At 47.8% G+C, this 24,515-nt stretch overlaps 1 protein-coding gene across 1 annotated transcript in view; it reads right to left on the reverse strand.

Annotated features, from left to right (window-relative positions):
- The window catches only part of SREBF2 (sterol regulatory element binding transcription factor 2), a 57,445-nt gene that overhangs the window by 24,791 nt on the left and 8,139 nt on the right, over positions 1–24,515 (reverse strand). Inside the window, exons 2-9 of the mRNA XM_026479531.4 lie at positions 8,015–8,473; positions 7,143–7,324; positions 6,322–6,468; positions 4,643–4,864; positions 3,524–3,638; positions 3,128–3,309; positions 1,024–1,216; positions 203–384 (exon numbers count right to left, since the gene is read on the reverse strand). Of these exons, the coding sequence (XP_026335316.1) occupies positions 203–384; positions 1,024–1,216; positions 3,128–3,309; positions 3,524–3,638; positions 4,643–4,864; positions 6,322–6,468; positions 7,143–7,324; positions 8,015–8,473 (1,682 nt within the window). The remainder of the gene's footprint in view (positions 1–202; positions 385–1,023; positions 1,217–3,127; positions 3,310–3,523; positions 3,639–4,642; positions 4,865–6,321; positions 6,469–7,142; positions 7,325–8,014; positions 8,474–24,515) is intronic.

The following is a 24,515-nucleotide window of genomic DNA, read 5'->3' on the forward strand; positions in this document are numbered from 1 at the left end:
TTACTCTTCCTGTCCTAACGCAGACTACAGATTATCTCGTGTCCATGGAATCATTTACACATAGGTGTCCTCTCCTCTGCTGCCCTGTGACTGTCAGGGGCTGGGTCCCTTCCTGCTCTTGCTGCCTACAAGCACCTACCACAGGACTTTACACCCCAGGGTATTCAAGAGAAGTCGCTGAGTTATCAGCTGCAGACCTTACCCTGGCAAGATCCAGATCTGCCTGCTTCCGGTGTCTCCAGAAGGTGACTGAGGAGCGTGAATGCGGCCGGATCACTGGCTCCCCGTGGACCAGCAGCTTCACAAAGACGCTCAGGACAATCACGCCATTTACCAGCCATAAGAGGAGCGTTGGCATCATCCAGTCAAACCAGCCCCCAGAACCTAAAGAGGAACGTCTCAGCTGAGCCCATGAGGAACGGCCTCCGAGAGCAGCCCTCGGGGACTGCAGGCCACCTTACTGACCCCCAGCATTTGACGGGTTGGAAGCCTTCTACTTCATTTTCAGAAGAAGCGTGGATAACAAGATCGCTTCATTTAATAACAATGTCTAAATGCTTTTGATAGGAATAAGACAAAACCTCAATCCACAGTATAGGCAAATTTGGGACAGTTCTGAAGCCTAAATAGGAACCCTGTAGCCCTTGCCACTATGGAGCTAGATGCCATAGCTAGGTAACAAAGATAACAAAAATCTTTGTTAGTCAAGGTGGGGTGAGACCAATGGTTTCACAATTTGGGCAAAAATATCACACCCTCCTTCAAATAGGTACACCCTCCCTTCCCATATCCCCAACCCCCGTAATAACAGCAGTGTGGGTTCCGGATTTCTTTTGTTCTTACTGACTGAACTCGGGCCCACCCTGTTACTTCCAAAATGTGACTTTTGCCAGTCCCTAGCGGGCCTGCTACAAAAGCTCTCTGGGACCCCGTGGACAAGCTGAGCAGTTTGCACACACAGGGCCTGTCTCCTGCCACAGCAGCCCACCCATGCTTGGGTTGTACGATGGGCCCTCTACCTACCTGACTCAAGCGAAAGGATGCTGCGGCCAGAGCCTGAGTATGGGTGCTGGTCAGAGCTGTGGGCCCCTCCCCACTGCAGCAGGGCAGTCAGGGGGTTAAAGGAGAGGCAGAGAAAGGTGAGGACACACAGTAGAATTCGAGAGCGGTCCACCATGCCCAGCGCTACAGGCGGAGAGTCCGGCTCATCTTTGACCTTCAAAACAGGGCCGAGAGGTTGGAATGAGTATTGTGTGGGTTTTAACAGCATTTTACTTTTATATGTATTGGAGTCCGATTGTGAGATTTCAATTCAAGACTACGAAGTCAGACAGGAAGAGAGCTACGAGGCAAGTAAGAAGCCCACAGGTCTCCAGCTGCTTCTCAAACACTGGCACACTCGTCCTGTTGCCACATGGGACAAGAACATGTTCTGAAGACCAAAGGCAGATGAGTCCTGCTTATAAAATACAGCACAAAAGAGAACATTCTGCATGCCTTTATTTTTGTGTAATTCCACAACAGGCAAGGTAATGTAATCTAAAGTGACAGAAAGCAGATGGGTAGTTGTGTGAGGCTGGAGAGGGCTGTGTGAACTACCTGCTACGGGGTATGAAGGCGCTTTGTGGGTGATGGAAACGTTCTGTATCTTCATTATAGTGATAGTTACCTAAGCATATACACTTGTTAAAACTCCTCATACTGAGCGCCAGTACTTCATGCTACTGTAAAATAGCTGTTTTACCTCATATAAATTAAACATCAATAGAACTGATTACAGATCATACAACTGGGGCGCCTGGGTGGCTGAGATGGTTAAGTGTCTGCCTTCAGCTCAGATCATGATCCCGGAGTCCTGGGATCGAGCCCTGTATTGAGGCTCCCTGCTCAGTGGGGAGCCTGCTTCTCCTTCTCCCTCTGCGCCTCTTTCCCCACCCTCCCCGCTTGTGCTCTCTCTCTCAAATAAATAAATAGAATCTAAAAACAAAAACATACAATTTCAGTATGACTCTATTTACAGGAGTTTGCCTGTTGTAAAACCATTAACACTACTTTTTTCCCCCTCCCCAGCTTACAGAGGGAGGACTGAAGGCAGAAGCCCCGCCTGCCCAGGGTGCCGTCCACAGAGAGGCTGGGAGGAAGGCTGGGACCAGATCTCCCCCGACTCCAGGTGCACACACACTACACAACTCCTTTTCAATACATTCTTTTAAGATTTTGAGAGAGAGAATGAGCAGTGGGGAGGGGCAGAGAGAGAGAGAGAGAAGCAGACTCCCTGCTGAGCAGGGAGCCTGATGCAGGGCTTGATCCCAGGACTCCGAGATTATGACCTGAGCCGAAGGCAGACACTTAAACCAACTGAGCCACCCAGGCGCCCCTCCTTTTCAATATTTTAAGGCCATCTGAAAACTTCTGATGACAGATGCCTAGCTAATTCAATGTATATATCATATGGCCTTCTGTTACCAAACAGAGTCATATTTATAAAGTATTTCAAAAATAGAGCTTCGTCAGTAAAATTGAGTACACGACACTACAAACAGTTTGATCAAAAACTTAGGCTAGAAGGGAAGTTTGTGCTCTCGAAGTCAGAAATTGCCAGTAGCCTCCATGGGTTCCCAGGGCTAGATCATTAGGCTCAAGCCTCTTCTGGCTAATTCCATTAAACCACAATTGCCAGGGGCTTTCTCTGACGATTAAAGGCCGTTGGTTGGAATGTTATTTGTCAGACTGCAAACTGTAATCATTTCCAGAAGAGGACCCAGAGGCAGCCTTACCCTAAACCGACTAAACAATCTCAGAAAATGGTCTTGCCAGGCCCATTATGAGTGAGGGATGTAATGAGGCGCCTCTGGCAACTCCGAGCGCCCACATGACAGCTGCTATGGGTCCCTGTTCTGGATTTGGCCCTTATTCCTCTCAGATGGGCTCTTTCGGCAAGGATCAGTTCAATTGGACTACATTGAACCAGTTAAGTGGCTTTTATGGGGGGACGCGGTAGGAATTCCTATTCTCCATCCCTGGTCCTCTCAACACCTGGCCTGGCCGCCTACCGGCAGCTTCTCCACAGTTAAGTTAGGAGAGATGGGAGAGACTCCAGGGATCAGAGCATTTCAAACGCTCATACCTTTGCATCATCCAACAAAGGGCTTCCTGGTTCGGAGTCGATGGAGTAGGGGGAGAAGCCAGCCTGGGACCCTGAGTCAGAGGCCGGAGGGGACATCAGAAGGACATTCTGATTAAAGTCATCGATCTTTAGCTCCACGTCATTGTCCACCAGGCTGCCTAGGTCGATGCCCTTCAGGAGCTCTGCAAAGAAAACCGCGTCTGGCAAACGGTGTGTTTCTACAGAGCCCCCCGCCTGGGTGCCTGGGTCAGGGCTGGGCTGGGTGAGGGGCCCACGGTCCACGCTCCTGTTTCACCCCTGAAGGCACTTTGTACACATCAGTGGGCCCTTCCCAGGGCCCAGCACAGGACTTCTGCAACCAGGTCTGATAACCCTTCGTTCAATGAGCGCACTCACTGTTTTTCTGATTTGCCAGCTTCAGCACCATGTTCTCCTGGCGCAGTTTATGATTGACCTGCTGCAAGTATTTGATGTAGTCAATGGCCTTCCTCAGGACGCCAGACTTGTGCATCTGGGAAGGAAGACGGGTGAAAACACAGTGGCATCACTGCAGGCTGCACAGTGAGAGGGTTGAGGCCCAGAGCCCGTGTGGTGAAAACATGCTTCCAGGCTGAGATGCTGGCTGGCTCACTGGTTAGCTGTGCTACCCAGGACATGTTACTCAGAATCTCTGAACCTCACTTTCCTCGTCCTTAAAATGGGGTTAACGATGATATATGAACCATAGGCTTGAAGTGAGGGCAAAATGAAATAACACATATACAGAGAGAAGCCCCCTCTCCCAAGTCTGGTGCATAGTGACACTTGATAAATAAATATTAGCTAGTACTCCTCTTTCTCATAATAATCCTAGAACCAAAACAAACTTTAAAGAAAGCAAATGACAAAAAACCAGTGCATTGTTGGATAGCTATTTAAGGAAAGTTCTATTAGCACATTTCAGATCTACAGGCAACAAGGAAAATAAAGTTTTATTTTCTTTCAAAATAGAGATGATGAAGATAAACAGGTAACAGGTTAAAAAAAAAAATCTATGTGACAAAAGACACATTCACTGAAATACCCGAAATAATGAACAATCTATTCCGTTTGCTGTTGGTTAAAGACCCAGTCTCCATTTTCTCTCTTCCCTAAAAGGTGAACACTCCTAACCACCCATGAACACAATTAAACATATGCCGGCAACGCCACCAGCTGACTCCAAGGTACACACAGTCCTGCACCTGGCCGCCAGTGAGCCGGAGGCATCCCTCTGCCCGTGCTACTGGGATCCGTGATCACTACAGAACAGAGTCAAAGGTCCAGGTAGGTGGCTGCCTTACCAACCCCCAGCCGTTCCCTTATGTTGGTTAATATTTTATAATCTTGAAAAAAAACCTAAGATGTTTTAATAAGAAAGCACCTCTAACCAGCTTATGTTCACTCACTTGGACCTGGGCTTTCCTATATTCCTACAGCAAAGACAGGTAGAGGGGAGATGGTGGCATGTGAAACACCACGGTGCTTGGCACCCACCTTGGCATCTGTGCCCATGACCAGGTCCTTCAACTCGATGATTTTGTCATTGATAGAGGAGCGATACCGCTTCTCGATGATGTTGTGTGTCGTCCGCCTCTCTCCTTCTTTGGGGGGCTCCAGCTGCTTGACGCCCCCAGGTACCTGCTTAATGGGCACTTTCTCTTGCCCCATCATCACAGGCATTGTGGTCAAAATGGTCCCATTGCTGCCCACCAGAGTCTAGAACAGGCACAGACACAGGGCAGAATTTCCCCTGGTTAGTCTGGGTACAGCAATCCCAGAACACTAACCTGCTGGCCTTGGCTGTCCGGCGTGGCCTGGTCTGACACCCTTCGTGGCTGAATCAAGTCGGGCCCCACAAAGCCTCAGGAGCCCCGGTACCCGAGTTACTATGCCCCCTTCAGAACCACTGTCAACAAATCACACCACAATGGGATTAACGTGGGTAAGTATGTTGTAACCTTTGATCTAAGGTACCCGAAACAAGTCAGATGATTTCTGCTTTGCTGGCAAACCGGGAGCCACCTCTGAGCTCGCATACAATGTACCGTATTATTCTGGCCCCGAGGAAAGCTTCCTCCTGGTGCAGGATACATCTTTTCCTCTCACGTGACAGTGGAGTCATTTGCTGTATTTCCTTCTATAACTTGGCCATCAAAAGGCACAAGGGCAGAACTGACAGAGCCATTCCATTAGATAAAGAGGCCAACTGTAGAGGCTCCCCCTTTTCTCAACTCTGCTTCCTCCTCTCCGTTTCTGTTTTTACTAATTGTAGTTTTATTTCCTTCAATAAATGGCCTCAATATCCAAATGGCCACTGAGCTTCATTAATCAATAAGAAATAATTCCCAAATAAAAAAAACACACATTTTAACTGTACAGCTTGATCCATTTTTACGTATGGCTATCACGTGTGTGACCAAGATAACCCAGACCAAGACACAGACCATTTCTATCCCCTTAGAAAGTTCTCTGTGCCTCTTCCCAGTTCCACCTGCCCCTTCCCCCTCTTGTGATCACTGCTCTGACCTCTATCACCACAGCTTAGTTTTGCCTCTTCTCAAACTTCACATAAATGGCATCCTCAGCATGAAATCTTTCATGACAGGCATCTTTTGCTCAACATACTACTTCGGAGGTTCAGCAGTTGTATGTATCAACAGTTCTTTTTGGACATGTGGGTTGTTTCCAGTTCTTGGCTCTTACGAATAAAGCTTACTTTCAAATTCTGATCACCTTTTACTCTATCAGACTCTCTTGCCATAGATGCTGAAGCAGCTGCCACCCTGCAGCCCCAGGGTGGGGGCCTTCCATGTCCCTCACCTTGCAGCCCCTCCCTGCCTGGTGGGCCTAGGGTCCTTCCGAAGCCAAACTTCCATCAGTAGGACCTAAGAGGCAGACAGCCCTGTGTGAAGCCGCTGCCCAGGAACCAGGGATCCTCTGCTATTCCTCTTTCCTCCCTCAAAGTCCCCAGGACTCCCACATAACATGCATTGATGGCACTTCTTACGGGGAAAAAAAAACCCTGAAAGGGGGTGATATTTGCAACCTGACACATCCCATAGTGGTTCTACACCTACCCACTCTGCAGAGGTTTTGTTAACATCTCTGAGGCCTAACACCGCCAAGAAAGGAGGGGGTGGAGGGAGGAGAGCAGGGAGGAGGGCGGCTCTTACTGGTACTTGAAGGGCAGCTGTCTGGATGGGGGTGGTGAGGGCGGTGAGGGCTGGGTTCTGGACTGCGGCCATGACAGGGCTGCCATCTGTCTTTAGTGTGGTCAAAACAAGGGAATCTGTCTTGATGATCTGAGGCTGTACCAGGACCTGGATGGAGAACGGAGAAAAGGAAAAAGGAAGGCAGTGTTATTTTTCTATTTTGCCTTAGCTTCTTACTACACAGACTCCCTCCAGGAAGGAATGAAAAAAATTACAATTTTCCTAAAACTGAGAACACAACTTAATGACAGGGTTGAGAGGAGGAGTATAGCTAAAAGGTCTTGGGTTTTAAGGTTGGAAGGCTTTGAGAAGAGCAATGCCAGGGCCTGGCAGAGGCCGTGTGGGGGGAGAGAGGACAGGAAGGAGGTCTGATTCTAGACAAACTCAGGAAAGCCAGGAACATGGCTGAGAAGCAGAAAGGAAAAACCTGGACTTTTTTTTCCCAAAGATAAATGACCTTGTTAGTGAGAAACTACAGTCCACTATAATACGTGACTTAAAAACATTCTGGCACACCTCTTTCGAGTTTCATGCCCGTCCTACGTGTAAATCTAATAATCCATCTACACTGACCGAGTCTGCGTGAAGGCCGGTGTACACCGAGGCGGTCTCAGCCAGGGCTCCACACCCAGCTCATGGGGGCCTCGCGGGGCCCAGGCACCCCAAACGCTGCTCCCTGACACGCTGCTGCTGGTCCTTCTGAGTACGCGGACCACATCTTCGACCGAAGACCAGCCCCCAGCCCCCACCAGTGCCTCCCCGAATCCTCGGCAGCCACCTACCGGGACCTGCTGCACCTGGGGGGCGGCAACTGTCTGCACCGTGGCCGGGGCGAGGGTCTGCAGTGTGCCATTGGCCGTCTGAGTCAGCACCCGCTGGGCCTGCACTGTCTGCACCTGCTGCTGGATGGTGACGGGCTGCACCTGGGAGGATGTCACTAGGCTTTGGACTTGAGGCTGAAGGACTTGGGAGAAGAGGAGGGAAAAGTCACATGGACGTGGAATGCATTCTGTCACTGTAGCTGCACTATCTCAGCTTTTTGCTTTGCTGCCTCTCCGCAGACCCTAAACCCTCAGAAGCCCACTGAAGACCTGTCAGATCCTTTGAACCTCAGAGTATCCCGCCCAGGGCTCCCGGCCGCAAAGGCCCTGGGTGTAACACACCACGGAAAGTCACTCACTCACTCAGCACACCGAGGGCCCACTGCGAGGCCTGCGGTAGGGAGCTGCAGCACCTGCTCTGAGTCATATTCTCTGGAGTGGCTGCGCAGGAGACGTTGGCTGAATGAGTGGTTCTCAACCCATCGGTGCCAAGATCTGGCTGGTGTTTGGGGAAGTCTCTGGACTCATTTTATTCAAGCCTCTAGCTCTAGTTACCAGCGTGGCCCTGTGTCTACTCTGCTTGTTAGACTTTTCGACCAAGTATCCTCGAAGCAGGCACAAGAGATACTGGGGTATCTGAAGAGGCAGAGTGTGAACTGTTCTTGTACCACCATCCTTGCTGCCAGTGACCCAAAACTCATTCGGACAAGGACCAAACTGATCGACTCTGTCATCCCCAAAGAGGGCAGAACCGTTTACCTCAGAAGCATCTGCAAACTGGCACAGAAACTTTTGAACCAACCAATCACCACCCTATCTGACCTCTGAATCACCTTGAAAGCTGGTGGCGGCGTTCTGGTATATCAGAGGCTGCTGGATGATCCTCGTAGGCGGAGCGGTGCTGAACGTCGGCGTGATCATCACCGTCTGCTGCTGCAGCTGGGCCGGGGGCTGGGGCTGGGGCTGGGGGCGGGGCTGAAGAACAGGAGTTGCCCGCGGGGGGGTGGGCACCGTGGTGGGGGGAACCTTGACCTGCAGGGCTGGAGCCTGGGGGGAGGCAGCCGAGGGAGAGAAGGCAGGTAAAGGGACCTGGCTGAAGGATCGCTGCTGCTGCATCGACGGGTCCCCTGCTCCGCCCCCGCCATTGCTGCTGCCGCCACCGCCACCGCCGCCGCTGCCGCCGCTGCCACCACCACTGCCTCCGCCCCCGCCGCCGGGGAAGGAGCTACACAGCTGCTCTGAGAATAAGTCAGGGAACTCTCCGACTTGATTGCTGACAAACTGCAGCATCTCTGTGAATAAACAAAAAGGAGTAATTCTATTGCCATCCAAAATATCTATTAACTTTCAAATTTGCTTAAGAAACGGAGGCATGCAAATCAAAAGGCATTCCTGCGACCATAGCAGACATGGGTCAGGAGACCCTCACCAACCTCGCAGGAGGTGAAGCACCTGGGCTCAGACCGCCAACCGAGGGACGATGGGAGAGGCCTTCATTTCTTTGATGTTCTCTCTCCCCACCTACCTCCAGGCCCTTTCTACCAAATTTCCTGATAGCATCAGGCCCAACAGGAGCCACCTCTGTGCTAAGTGAGTATTGCTTTTGGAGGTTACTGCTGGTCTCATTTTACAATTGGGGATCCTGGGGCGGAAAGTGGGGAGTCGCTGTCCTAAGGCTTTTGAGCTCAGCAGCCTCAGGTGTGAGGCCACCTCCAGTTTCAGCACTGCTGCCCAGGACAGTGCAGGAGTCAGGAGGGTCTGGCTGCAAAGTTGTGTGAGACCCTAATCCGCTCTCACCCCAGGCAGCCTTCTCTCCTCATCATAGGTAGGCCCTGGGCCTTCTCTCCAAAGAGGACACTGGCTTGGGCACTGTTGGTACCCTCAGGAACATTCAGGGATGATGAAGTTGATGGCCTCCAAGTCATGGAACTTTAGGGGTGGAGTGGATGGAAAGATCATAATTGAAGTCCAGAACGGGGTAATAACTTGGCCAAGGTCCTACAGCTCATCACGACACAGTGAGGATTAGAACCAGCTCTCTGCCTCCCAGCTTCATGTTCTTTCATTGCACCACAGCCAGAAGCCCAGGGCAGAGCAACCCCGGCCTGGACTCCATGCTCTGGAGGGCCCACTCTGGCCCTCCTCAGGCTGGGCCCCTTCTCTCTGAGCAACGAGTCTGTGGGACCAAGGGGATGTGTCCACCCGGAGACCAAGGCCCCCTTCCAGATTATGTTCCAAGTACCTGGGGCCCCTAAGTTCCCAGCTCAAAGGGCTTCAAGCCTGCCTCAAGGGCCTCTTCCCCTAGTTCATCCTCCCCGAATTTTACCAAAACACAACTTAATCCACAACTAAAACTCATCTCTCATGACTCCTGCTCCCCAAAGGGCTGGTCCCCATTAGAAGTCTGGGGCCTCGGCTTTGTCGAAGCAATTTTCAGATCTATGGCTCTTCACATTGCTTCCATTCCCTCCCCTTTCCTCTTCAATACATTCCCAAGAAGCTACTGTTTGTTCCTGAACTGTATACCCTCCTCTCTAAACATTCAAGGCCACACAATACTCTGACTTAGCTACCAAAATACCCCAAACCAAAAAAAAAAACCAACCCAAAAAACCCACCACCTCTTTTTATTCCCCCAAACCTCCACCAGCAAGTCCCTCCCACCCTCCCAGGGTGCGTGTGTGTGTGCGCGCGCGCACACACGCGTGCGCCAGGAGTGAGGTCTGGGCTATGAAGAGTCTTATGTTAGGCAAGCAGAAAGCTACCGGGGGTTTCTAGGGTAACCATATAGGGCGACTGAAGCTTAGCAGTTCAGTACTTCCAGCGTTCTATCAGTTCAACCTGCTGGCAAAACAGCATCTTGTACGATTAAAGATTACACTGACTGTGTAGTGGTTTATTTACCAACACCTCAACACTCTGTGTCCCCTCGACACTCAGCCTGCTGTGTGTGGGAAGGAGAAATGGGCACATTGCCACGGATACTGTAACTGGTACCAACCAATTCCAATTCCTTGTACATGATTAAACTAAGAAATGTCCTTAAACTCAGCACAAAATTTAAACAAAACACACTTTACTGCTGACACAGTTCAAGAACAATACAAGATTTATAAAAGTTTTAAGGAAATGCTTAAGAGAAACCTAATAATCTGTTGAGCTTTCCAGAATTCCCATAAAATTCTTACTCTGGGGAATCAACACGGAGGCTTGCTTTGTGAGCCAAAAGAACATCACTCCCCGATTGACTGTTTTAATCCATGGAAAGCTAAGAAGGGCACAAGGCACTAGAGGCCAGAGGCCTGGTAGGCAGGCACAGGCTTTGGTACTAGCTGGGTTTCAAGACGCCGCCTACCCAGCTGTGTGAATGTGGGCAAGTCACCTCTCTACACCCTGGTTTCCTCACCGCAAAAGGCTGCCTTAAGAATACTCAGCTTCTTTGTTGTGAGGATTGATAAATAATTTGTGCAAAGTGCTTGGCGAGAGGCAGACCCTTATGAAGATCCCTGTTGGTGTAATTCCAGAGAGCCTAGGGCCCGGGCACTTGGCTCCACTTATCTCATCTGGTTGAGTGTTCTCCAAAACCTTTCATGGAGAAAGACACGGCTGGCACGGTGAAGTAACCTGCAGAGGTCACAAGGCTTGTTCACAAAGCAGGTTAAGAGTGTGTAGGCAGATGGATGCGACGGCTTAAATTAAAAAAAATAAATCCTTTTCAACCCACACACGACAAGCTCCAGTGGTGTTATCTGCAGCCAGGCAGATAGGCACTGGGCTGAGTGGCGCAGAGGGACCCCTTAAGACCAAGCATCTGAGGGAAGAAGTAATGGGAAGAGGCTCTTTGAGCCCCTGCTCCAGCAGGGCATGCGGGGCCTTCCCGGGACCCCATCTGGTCTGCAGTGACAGAGAAGGGGAGGCCCCGCCAGCCGGAACGAGGCCTGGAGAACCAAGGCGCCGAAAGCCCACCCCGGGTGCAGTTTTGCTCTAAAGATCCACGCTGCACCCCGTGGGAGCAACCTAATGTCTCGTGTTCCCTGCTCCAATCACTGGAGTGCCGCAATTACACTGGCTTTCATTTCCGCTGAGAGCCATGAAACCCAGAAAACAGAGGCCTGGAAGAAGGCACAGGTTTTATGGGGCTTTGAAAATGAAATTCCAGATCCTGCACGATAAGCTGTGGTCCTTAGAGTGGAAGGCCAGACTTGGGCCCCCTGGGAGCTAGGTAGGCCACCCCTAGGCCTGCAAACCGTAGCTTACCTGCAGGGGTGCTCCTGGCAGTTACCTTTCCCCAACAAGCCACAGTCCCACTTTTTAGCTGCTTAAGAGTCAGGGGTAAGTTTGCTTAATAAAGTAAGCTGGGCCCCAAGAAACTACATGTGGCTTCTGGTCTCCTTAAAAGCTCAAGCTCGTAACCAAAATCAGAGGCTGTGGCTGTCACCTGTGCATCGCAACCAGTCCAGAGTCTCATCCAAAGAGACCCCAAGTTCCCGTGCGTGGGTTCTCACGCGCTTCATGGGGCTTGCAGCCTGGAGGTAACATCAAGTACTTTGCTTGGCCCAGCGAGCAGCATCTACCTGAGAGTAAGGTGACCCGAAATCTGGGGTAGATTAATTTTGGTCAGGAATACACAGTCTAAAGCCCCAAATGAGGTAACACAATCTCCAAACCGCATAGTCACCAGCCAACAATCCTTTAGTGGGCATGTGCTACCTAGCCCAGGTAGGTGCTAAGAGAACGATTTTACAAAGGTCATTTATTCTTCTTATATTTTGTATTTGTTACCACCTTGTGTTAGATAGTGTTTTAAAATAACTTGCCTTTTTAAAATCATAAAAGTCACACTCACTATAGAAAAAATTTAGAAAAAAGTTAAATGAAAAAAAAAAAAAACAACCAGCAATTCCACCTCCCTGAGACATCGACCGTCAATGTTTTGAGGTGTCCTTCCTAAGAGCAAGGCTTGCTTGTACACACAAGCACGCACGTGTGTGAGAACGCTTTTACAAAAGTGGGATCACACTGAAGCTGATTTTGTACCCTGCTCCCTTTATTTAGTAAAACATGAAAAGCATTCTGTGCCAACCATTATGGATGTAACAGCGTCCTTTGTGAGAGCCCCGCAGGACTGTATCGTAGCACACTGTCCTGACACACTAAAATTTAACCACTTACTGACGACAAACGGCTGTTCTCAATTTTTTAGCATTAACAACTCTTTTTTTTTTTTTTTTTTTTAAGATTTATTTATTTAGGAGAGAGAGGGAGCACAAGTGGGAGGGGCAGAAGGAGAGGGACACAGAGTCTCAAGCAGCGCAGAGCCCGGCGTGGGGCTCAATCTCACAACCCTGAGATCATGACCTGAGCCAAAAGCAAGAGTTGGACGCTTAACCGACTGCGCCACCCAGGTGCCCCAGCGTTAACAACTCTTACAAAGATCTTTTCCCACCGATCTGATGATTGGGATAAACTTCGAGAAACTGATGGCTGGGTCAAAGGACAGGTATGTGCTTTGGGGAGGCTATAACAGTCTATGCTTCTGCCAGCATTTCCCCACATCTGTTTCTGTCATTCAGACAGTGGGGAAAGAATGCCATCAAACTGTTTCAGCTTGCTTGAATGAGCGCTAAATGAGGTTGGATGTCTCCCTGCCAATTTTATTGGCCATTTTTATTTCTTCCTTTGTAAATTGCCTGCTCTCGACCTTTGTGCATTTTTCTATTGGGCTATTTGTCTCTTTCGACCGATTTGAAAAAAACTCATATACTATGGGTATTTCCTTCTTATATATGTGCAGATATCTGCCACACTGTTATTTGTTTTTATTTAAGTATGGAGGACATACAATCCACTTTATTTTTCTTTTAATTTGTTGAGAAAAAAGAGGGGCACCTGGGTGGCTCAGTCGGTTAAGTGTCTGCCTTCAGGCTCAGGTCATGATCTCAGGGTCCTGGGATTGAGCCCCCCTCCCCCCCAAATCAGACTCCCTGCTCAGTGGGGAGTCTGTTCCTCCCTCTCCTTCTGTTCCTCCCCCTTTTCGTGCCCCTCCCTCCCCCCCCCCCCCCCCCCCGCGCCTATGTACTTGCTCTCTTATCTCTCTCAAATAAATAAATAAAATCTTTTAAAAAACAAATTGGCTGAGAAAAAAGAATGGCATGGTGATTAAGTTATCATGCCCTAGCCCTACAACTTGGGGTAAGTTTTACTTCTCTGGGCCACAGTTTTCTCATCTATTAATTGGGGCTGGAATTACACCTACCTCGCAGGGATGCTGCGAGAGAGTTTTGCATGGACTCTAAAGTGCAGCGCCTGGCTTTACTACTCAGTAGTGGCTAGTGCGTGGTATGCGTGTTATTTGTGGTAGGTCTTTTTGACAGTTTTGCCTGGACTCTTGTTTTGAAAATTTGAATTTGTTCCAATGCATTTGGCTATATTAGGGAATAATTTGGGCATATCATGAATTTTGTGTTTACTTATGCATGAGAGAAGCACTAGGAAATGCAAAAACGTACCCAGCTGAAACGAGCCACACGGGGTACAGAAAATGAGCGCAGCTGCACACCTCAAACAGCCATCAGCTACGCCAGGTCACTGCACGTGTTATGAACCATAACCATCCACAGCTGGGTCAGAACTTTCCATTGGACTGCAGGCTGCCCTCCGTCCATCCCCTCACAGAAACTCAGAAGCTGTAACTTCTAACGCCCACTTCCACTAGCAAACCTCAGGTCTTTTTTAAGGTAAGGGGCCCTATTTGTTGTGGTATTTCTGTATTTCTTACCCACTGAATATCTGTAAAACTGAGCTGCTTAGGTTTTTAGCTTTTAGTCTTTTTACTACCTCTTTTTTTGGTCACCTCTGAAGATTTTGAGCGTTGTGACCCAAATCCCACATCCCCCACAAGCCCTATAGTTTGCATGACATGATTGTGCTCAGGGCGGTGATTTTTAGGAATGGGTACATTGCACGACAGCAGAACTGACTATACACAGATGCTAATACTGTGTAATGAAATGACATGGTTTTTGTGTTACACTGAAAAAGTCCCTCATCCCCACGATTATAAGGATATTCACTTAAACTTGCTTCACTTAGTGCTGTTCATTTAATCCTGCACGTTAGACCTGCCCAAACGGCGTAAGAACACGGAATAAGGGTGGTATGTGATGTTTGTAGGCTGCTGGGAATCAGATGAACCACAACAGTGAGCGAGAGGGACAAACACAAAAGTTAATTCCCAACAAGTATGCTTCTTAAGAAATAAGTATCCTGGGGCGCCTGGGTGGCACAGCGGTTGAGCGTCTGCCTTCGGCTCAGGGCGTGATCCCGGCGTTCCGGGATCGAGCCCCACATCGGGCTCCTCCACTATGAGCCTGCTTCTTCCTCTCCCGCTCCCCCTGCTTGTGTTCCCTCTCTCGCTGGCTGTCTCTATCTCTGTCAAATAAATAAATAAAATCTTTAAAAAAAAAAGAAATATCCTGCATTCAAGCTGATGATCCTATTTTCCCTCCTAGGATGTTTTTTTCTAATAATTAAAAATAAAATGTAGACTAGTATCAAACCTGAGGGTCAGTAGTGAGACCACCATTTTGCTATCTGTAATCACCCCTGCTTTCTCAGGACCTGAAACATTAGTCACCCAGAAGAGCAGTTCAGAAGCTGGGCTATCAACTACACCCTTCGATGCAGAAACCCTGAAATGCAAGAATATAAGGAACATAGCGACAATTTTAACAGGCAGATGGGTGCCTGAAGTCACTCCAAACACCAGGGGGCACCTTTGCTAAGAAGCTCATGGGACAGCATCATGTACTTCAAGGGAATTCTGGGTCACCTTCTTGGGGGACAGGGAGGCTGGAGCAGGGCTGAATGACACAGGATGGCAAACTAGTGACTCAGGCATCTTGTATTTTAGGCAAGGGATGAGTAAACTCTTTTTACTGGCAAAGAAACCACAAAGGAAAATTGGGCAGGGAGGTGGGGGTTCTCAAACGCTTGTGTTACATAACACACACAAATGTATCACTGCATATATCAAATATTACATAATGAAATAAAACAGTTGAAAATTAAGAGAAAAAGCAAGCACAAAGGAAAGCGAAAGTCCTTCTCAAATGGTATTCTGGTCTGCTCTGCTTGGCTCTCTCTCCCTACCTGCCCGGCTGGGTGTTCGGGGCAGTCCCAGAGAGGCCCAGCTGGGCTGACCAGTCCTGACTTCTCTAACACGGCAGGGCAGAGCAGCTCTGTTTCACCCAGGAGAATGATCTTCAGCACCACCTTCAATTGCTCTTTCTGTTTCTTTCCTCGGCCAGAAGTTTACTTCTGGCAGGTCTCCTTTCATGCTGTCAGAGTTCTCCTTGCTCAACTTCCATACTCTGCCTTGATTTCAAGCGCAACCTCCTACCCAGTAACAATTGTCTTCTTTGAGTATCTTGTTGGTCCAACAGTCTTTCAAATCAAATCAAATCCCTTAAACACAAGCCTCAAAGCTTCCTACCGATTGCTCCCTCCTACTCCAAGGGATTTCACTTCCCACTCACCTTAGCTCATCATCCACCTGGGGAAAATACCCACATCCTTTTTTGCACAGGCCTTTGGCGGGGTTAGGGAGGGGAGCCTTCTCTGGGACTGCCATGCCTCACCTTTTCTGCTCTTTACCACCCTCTTGCTGTCTGAATTTCACAATTCCATTTCAAAACTTACAATTACTCTCGACCAGGACTCTTCTCTACCACAGATCCAGCCATCTTTGAGCTCTTGAACCCAACTGTGATTTATTTGTTAAGAAAAATTAAGGGGAGCCTGGGGGGCTCAGTCGGTTAAGCACCCGACTCTCGATTTCAGCTCAGGTCTCGGGGTGGTGAAATCGAGCCCCGGCTGTGCCTCCTTATGATTCTCTGTCGCTGCCGCCCCCGCAACTGCCCTTGTGCACACTCTCTTAAAAAAAAAAAAAAAAAAAAGGAAAAACGGAAAATCATCTGAAATTTGAAAATAAGCGCCCCCCACCGCCCCGCAAAAAGGTAGTCATGTCTAACCATGACTATATAAAGGGCATCTGATGCTCTGTGGAAACATAAACTTGTTTGACTTTCTATATACCACAGATTAGGCCCACATTCTGTAAAGTCAGATGTTCATCTACAGAAAACTGAAAAGCTGCAAATGATTTAGAAAAAGATAAACTCCAAGGCTTTATTTTTATTGCCCTGTAGGACATTAACCCGTTTTGCATCTAAATTTGCCATCTTATTCCTGCATCCTTTTTTTAGCCTACGTAAATATCAGTTTCGTACACTCTCCTTCAGTCCACCTTTGTCATCTTGATGGTTTTCTCATTAATAATGTTAATAAATCTCTGATACGTGCTGAGGATATATTAGTGTAAGAGTAGGTTTTTAACATTTAAAAATTTTTACTTTGCCACATCACATGTGAGTTATGTTTTTAAGTGCTTTTTAAATATTTATGCTTCACAAGTGCATGGACAAAATCTTCCCCTCCCCTATACCTCTCCAAGCACCAACCACTCTAGCGGTTTAAAAACTGGCATCAATTCACTGAAATCCTCCCCAAAGCAACTTTGATGCAATCTGTAAAAATGGTAATTATGCTTTCTGCACCAAAACTGGAAGGGACATATCACCACCTCACAATGGGACAAGATATTTTTGAAATCCAGGTTATCCTGGAAAATCTGGACAAATCTGCAATTTCTGTAAAGCTTCTACTTTTGGTGAAGTGGGTATGTAAATGCAAAAGGATTTAAATGTGTGGAGCACCCACTGTGTGCTGGCCTACAGAGATGATAAAAAAGAAAAAAAAAAAACTTGACCTCAATGAGTTAGTGAAAGTGACATAATCACAGCAGCAAGGAGGACACAGGGAAGGTGCAGGTGGAACAGCTTCCCGAGGGAGCTAGACTGAAGGCTGATGGGCACCCAAAGTGAATTCTAGGCCCAGGGAATCTCATAAGCCAAGGCTTGGAGGCACAGAGCTAGCATGGTGGGCTGCTGAAAGGAATGGGCAACTGGTAGGGCACCAGGCTGGGCAGGTAGTCAGGGTCAAATCATGCCAGGTTCTAGAGCTCATGCTGATGAACTCGGTCTTTCTCCCTTTTTTTTTTTTTAAGATTTTATTTATTTATTTGACAGAGAAAGAGACAGCCAGTGAGAGAGGGAACACAAGCAGGGGGAGTGGGAGAGGAAGAAGCAGGCTCCCAGTGGAGGAACCTGATGCGGGGCTCGATCCCATAACGCCGGGATCATGCCCTGAGCCAAAGGCAGACGCTTAACGACTGAGCCACCCAGGCGCCCCGGTCTTTCTCCTTATTAAAGAAGGAAACGCCATAGCAAATCGTCCAACAATGCTCTAGGAAGGGGAGCTTCTCTGGCTCAGTGGTTGCTCATGCTGGTTTGTACAGGGGGGCTGCTGGCCTCCCCAGAAACCCATGACATCATGAACGCATTAAGTATCATTCTGAGCACAAACTTAAGACCGAATTCTGACTTGAGAGGATATCAGAATAGCTGAAACAAAAACTTGGGATAACTTCATCAATTGATGAAGAGAATCTGAAAATTGATTCAGGAAAAAAGTTCTGGTTATACACAAGGTTCTAGAAAATGGTCCATACTGGGAAACAGGCCACCTCCAAGGGCTATGTGAAGGAAGTGTGGCAAAGAATCATAATAAGGGAGAAAAGCAGGATGTCAAAAAGCTAAACTAAGAACTAACTAGAAGGCCAAACAGAAAGGGGATTCCCAAGTATAAATTCAAAGAGAACTGGCTATCAGATTAGCAATGCCAGGCCATGAATCTAGCAATGCAATTGCCGTGTTGCCTTTGGAAAAGAAATCTCCTGGAGACTCAGTTTCTTGTAGATTTGGGAATGATCCAAACTCTGATATATGTATATATATCACATACACACACCCGTATGTGTGTATATATATATACACACACATATACGTTTTATAAATATATATTCATGTTCATATACATATGAATACATCCAGAACATTAAAAGAGTATTTGATTCTTTCATAGGGGTTTTTTTTTTTAAACATAACAAATATGAAAAGGCATCATCTCCAGGTTAGATTCCAGTTAACCCTTGAATAAAAGCCAGTGGTCACACTATTGGTTTTTTTTTTTTTAACATTTATTTATTTGAAGAAGAAGAGAGAACACAAGCGGGAGGGGCAGAGGGAGGAGAGAAAAACTTAAGCCGACTCCATGCTGAGCACAGAGCCCAACGTGGGGCTCGATCTCATGACCCTGACATCATGACCTGAGCTGAAACTAAGGGTCGGACACTTAACTGACTGTGCCACCCAGGCACCCCACACTATTGATGTTTAAAAGGAAAAACAACTCAGTGATGAAGCTAATAAACTTATTTTCTAATTAGAGATCACATTTATATTTTATTTAAAAGTATGGAGGTGGTTATGACTAAAAATAATTTCACATTGATTCTAGGTGGACAACATAATAATAGCTGTCACTGATACCCACTTAGTATTTTATATAAACACTAAGACCAGTATTATTCTTTTGCTTAATAAATGAAAAAAGTAAAATTGAAAGAAATTAAATTACTTGCCTGAGTCCCCCTCATAAGATGCAAAGTGGCTGAACCAAGATTTGAATTGACATCAGATTTAGGTTTACCTGAATCTCTTTTCTATGCATACTATTTTCCCCTATAAAACAAACATTTCTTGGATTTTACATATATGCTCATCACAACTTGGGAGAGAGATGCAAGAGAGACCTGGAGTGACGATAAAGTAAGAAGAATTTAGGGGTGTGTGTGTGGGGGGGGTGCTTATGTAATCCATCTCATTATTTCCAATACTAAGTTCAATGTTAATGAAAGATTAATCTCAGGGTAAGCATGTATGTAACGGAATCACTGGGGGAATAGGGGAGAGAGATTTTTGCCTGGCTATTTGTATTTTGTGAGCATACCTTCCTACTCAAATGATTACATTTATTCTCCAAATGAGACTTTCAGCCTTGATAACATGCTCTTTCTAGAAGCCTCTCTCTCTTTTGAAAAATACAAATCAATAAAGACACATCCGTTAAGACATGCATTCAACAAACATTAACTGCGTCTGCTACGTGCCAGACACAAAATTACATGCCTTCAAGAGGTACATGTTCTGATGGCAAAACCCTGTATAAACAAACACCTGCCCCGGGCGGTGCCAAGTGTTAGGTTAAAGAGGTACACAATATGAGAAGCACCTGTAGTGTATGTTGCTTAAGAAGCTTCTGTTGTTGACTTTTATTGCTACTTATCTCATGTTTGTGTGTAAGTATATATTTATACGCAAAGTTTAAACATGATTTTTTTTCCTGGAAAAGAACCTCATTAGCACTGTCACCCAGTTGTTCCTGCTTTTAACACCTTGCTGGCACTTTCACACATACTGTGGTATACAATCTTCAAATCACCCTGTGAAATAGCTGTTTCAAGTACTCTTTGAAAAAAGAGTTAGTACGTGTAAAGCGCGTACAACAGTGCTGACACAAAAGTTCCTGAAAAGTGGTGGCGTTTACACAGGAAGAAACAAGTCCAAGTCCAAAGAGGGGGTGACCTGCACACAGTCGTAGGCAGGTGGCTAAGCGAGCAGCAGTCTGCCCTTCCTCCCCCCAAGCCTGTGCTCTTTTCGCAAGCACCCTGCCCCAGAAGTTGCCCCAACAGCCACACTGCGGGGCTTCCTCTCCGGAAGTCCCTCCTTGCGGGTGCCCTGCCTCATGGCCGGGGCTCAGAACGCCGCAGTCAATAACCAGATGCGGCACCACCCGTGCAAGAGCCCCACCCTGGGCCCCCGCCAATCCTTACCGAACACCAAATCAGGGGCATCAGATTGTTGGCACCCCACTTCTGAAAGGCTGTTCCTCTTATTCCACTTACTACTTTGAAATGCCTGCTCGTAGAAAGAGGTTAAGAGACTTTGAACAACAACTAAGAAGAAAAAATCTGAGCCAATTCGTAGCAGCAATAATAAAAATAGTATAGAATTGTGAACATTTACTAAGCTCTTACTATTTGTCAGCGATTGTGTTACGCACTTTGCATAGATTTCCTCATTTAATCTCTACAACACTTTGAGGTAGACACCATTATCACCTCCACTTCACAGACAAGGAAAATGAGGCATAGAGAAGTTAAGTAACTTGTCCAACCTCACCCAGTCAGCAGGTGGTGGTGCTGGAATTTGAGGTCAAGCTCTCAGCCGCCACACCGTCCGGACGCATTGTTTCCATTATTGAATGGACGTCACCAAACTGACCCCGGCACCGGGCACATGCTCCTTAAGTGCCTCACTCGGGAATGAGAGCCAACATCTCCCACTGAGAAAGGGAAGGACTGTCATCTCTGGTCTTCCAGAAGGCTCTTCACCTGCTCTGCCCTGCACTGTACAGCTTTCACTCTAAGAGACTGAAAGGTGAGCAAGATGTAGAGACTGCCAGGAACGGATCCTGCACGGTCCTGCTCTAGAAGACAAGGGCATCACACTTCACAGTGCCTGGTAACCAAGTGTCAACAAAATCAGCTGCAAGCTGAACCACCCTCCTGACTCTCCTGGGGGCAGAGTCTCCATAGCGAGGGGATCTCAACCTTGTTCAGTCCTAAAATCAGCCAGGCAAAGGTGAAAGACCGTAACAACCCACCATCCCATCCTTCCACTCACTCCCTACCACCCTCAAACCTCCCTAAGGCTCAGGACAAAACAAATAGCTGCAAAGCAGGTTATGAAGTCACGCTACAAACCCCCACCCAGCACCTGCATATACTGTGTGTTCCGGTGCTGGGAGCTGGAGGATGCTGAGCACCTAGCATGGGACCCAGCCCAGAGTGAGGACTCCAAAGGGCTGGAACCCCTCCCACCTCCCCACCTCCCAGGGAAGACAGAGAAAGCCAACCAACGCCCATCCACTGTGATAAGGGCTAGAAGAGCCAAGCGCCTCACAAAGAAAGGGCCGCCAGGGAGCAAAGACAGGACTGATCCATGCTGGAAGGCAGTGGATGCAGAGTTTTAGGAGGCAGAGAGAAGGAAGGTTATTGCAGGCAAAGGAAACAGGCTGAACAAACCACAGCACCAGGAAATGCCCTGCAAGCAGCTGAAGTGGAGAGAGCGTGGAACAGAGTGGAGAGATGGAGCTGCTTATAATGAAGTTGCGAAAGGCCTTAATGGCACCCTAAGGCATTTGGCCCTTATTCTGGAGGTAAGAGAGGCATAGAAAATGTAGTGGACATTTGCCACTTTTGTTGTTTGTCCAACAGCTGACCGACCCTCCCACCAGCGCCCTGATACTCCTAGTGGAGAACCCCTACTGCATGGTCTTGGTGGGAGGTAAGGCTTCCTGTCAGTCAGCCTGGATTCACGCAGACCCCCAGCCAGGAGCATGGCTCTTGCGGAAGTGACCCAGGAAGGCAGTGGGGTCCTCACTCAGGTGCCCCTGGGCTATCCTTAGCTGAGCCTCCCTTGGTTCTGGCCTATTTTCCAAGTTTGGCTCTGCAAATTTTCTGGTCAGCCGTGTACCATTGTCCTTCCGATAAACTTTTCTGTTCAGGCTAGCCAGAGGCAGTTTCCGCTGCTTTCCACCAAGACTCGGGACTGATACAGAGCACACCGAAGCAGCAGAGGGAGGGACCTGATCACAACCGTACTTGAGAAAGCTAACGAACAACAGTTACCAGGATTGTAGCCAGCAAATCCCACATACCCAAGTGCCTTTCAAAACGGCTGTTTCGTCAGCCTACAAGAGGACTCCTCTCTCCTGCCCTTCAAGCAGCCCTTAAGACCTCGGCTTACAAGGTACCTCCACAAGAAACCTTCTCTGATCCTGCCTCTCCACTCCTTAGGTGTCCCTCCTGGATGCCATCCCAGACCTGTGGGTTCTTAGACACTTCGCAGTTTGAGAACCTCAGTCTTAAACTGTCCTCTGGACACGCTGAGTCACATGTTCCCAGTTCCCAGAACATGCCAAATTATTCCCAACTCTGGTCCAATTCTGTCAAAAATGGACACCCTGACGCTTCTCCTTTCTAAAGTTCTATTCACTCATCCTTCACATCTTGGCTCAAATGCTAAAGTCCCCGTGAAGATATTGCTAATTCCCTTCCTTAGTGCTCAAAAACCTTGGAGTTTGGCCCTCTGTTATGGCCCCTGTTGTATTTCACTTTGTGTTAAGTCTGGTTGTTCGGAGGTCAGCTCCCTCAAAGTTGGGACTGTTTCATTCATATCCAATACCCCAAAGAGTCGAACACTGTGCTGAGAATATAGTGGATATTCATTCATGCTGAATTGGCTTGAACAAATTTAAAAAATTATATTAAAAAATTTAAAAATAACTTCTGACCAGAGCAGGGGCTCCTAGGCAGGCTTCCTGAATCAGGACACCCCCCCCCCCACCTCATTCCCATAGGGCAGGAAAGAGTATGGGAACCCACGTTAGAAGGCCCAAATTCAACTCCTGACTCCACCAGCATGGGAAACCTTGGGCAGTTCATTTTCTCTCTCTGCCTCAAAGTCTCATCTGCAAAATGGGAATAAAAATCAAGCATCTACCTCACAGCACTTCAGGAAGACAACTGTCTCAGAAGAACTTCTGTGAAGTACAAGGCTTCACCGTAAATTTCACACTTAGCAAGAAGCATGATCTCCCCCTGTTGCTGTGGGATGGTGAAGGCCCAAGCTGAGCAGACACCAGTTCAACAAGGCAGCTCTACATCTGGTTCGGCAGCCGGAATTTCACCACTGGTCCAAACCAGACTCTGAACCCAGCAGACCAGTTCCACAGGCAGATGCGGAAGCCAGATTATAAAGGACATTTTGACACATATTCATTAGCAATTCCAAAGGGCCTAAGTAATGCAGAAAGAGCTCTGCTTTTCCAGTTTCCAACCCGGTCAATGGTTTAGGATTAGAGGTTCCCCAGGGAGCCTTACCTGGATGCCCAGCCTCTGGGATCCTGATACTCTAAAAAATTCCACCATGTCAACCAAGTTTAACCCTTGAATCCTGTGGTCCAAAAATGGAACATTTTACCCTGCACTGTGACTACTCCTTTGTGTCCCGCCCACCACACCTACAAAAGCCCTTTCAAAAGGAAGAAATAAACATTCCAAAACTGTATTATAAAAAAGGCCCTTTGGTCCCAAGAGTCAACTTGCAAAGTAAAGTTCCTCTTTCATTCTCAGATAAGTCAAAGGAGAATGTTAGTTCCTGTCGTCTTCCTTTTATGTGCTTTGGTTCACGTCTTGCAGCACCTGTGACGTAGATATCCCCAGTCCCCACCTTACCGCAGAAACGAAGGCTCAGAGAAGTGCTGTGGGACCCAGGGGAAGTCACTTGAAGTGCAAGCACAGAGCAGGCCCCTCTTAATAAACACATGTCCCTAAGTGTGTACCTGAGCAGAGGATCCGGGGTCTCTCTTGACCTTCGCCCACCACACCAGCTCGTGTTTGCAACCTGGAAGCTCACTTACACCAGACAGAGATGGAGCACAAGATACAGGAAAAGCACACGGGTTTTGGAGTTAGACATGTCTGGAGTGAGGTCACCATTCTACCACTTAGTAGCTGTGTGATCTGGGCCTCAGTTTCTCGTCTGTAGCATACCACAGAATTGGGAGGAATGATTAAAAGCAAAAACACATTAGGAGACAATTTAGGTAAAGGGCCATACACACTGTGCGAGGGCAGGGTCCTTGCTTACCCTGCCAATGCTGTACCCAGAGCCCATACAACATGGGCCCTATATAAAGGTCTCAACTGAGGGGCACCTGGGTGGCACAGTCGTTAAGCATCTGCCTTCGGCTCAGGGCGTGATCCCAGGACCCTGGGATAGAGCCCCGCATCGGGCTTCCTGCTCCGCTAGGAGCCTGCTTCTTCCTCTCCCACTCCCCCTGCTTGTGTTCCCTCTCTCGCTGGCTGTCTCTCTGTCAAATAAATAAATAAAATCTTAAAAAAAAAAAAATAAAGGTCTCAACTGCAACCTGGTGAAGGATGGAAAGGTAGAGGCAACTGCTGGGACAGTTAATAACTAATAAACAAAAGGACCGGTCACATTCTCCTAGAGAACACCAATGCCTTTTAAAGTTCAAAGGAAGGTATTATGAGAACTGAGCTATTCACAACAAAGGGTACTCCCTAAAATGTCCACCAATTTTGGTGCAAAGTAGTTTTAAGAGAATTACAGTGAAAGGAAGCAACTTCCAGAACACCATTTATAGTGATGGAAAGCCCTAAAATTTTTTTCTAAGAGGACGCACTGAAATTTCAAGGCAGCAAGGGCTGCCACCATGAAGCTACAT

This window comes from Ursus arctos, unplaced genomic scaffold (genome assembly GCF_023065955.2).
Source record: "Ursus arctos isolate Adak ecotype North America unplaced genomic scaffold, UrsArc2.0 scaffold_21, whole genome shotgun sequence".
NCBI classification, from domain to species: Eukaryota; Metazoa; Chordata; class Mammalia; order Carnivora; family Ursidae; genus Ursus; species Ursus arctos.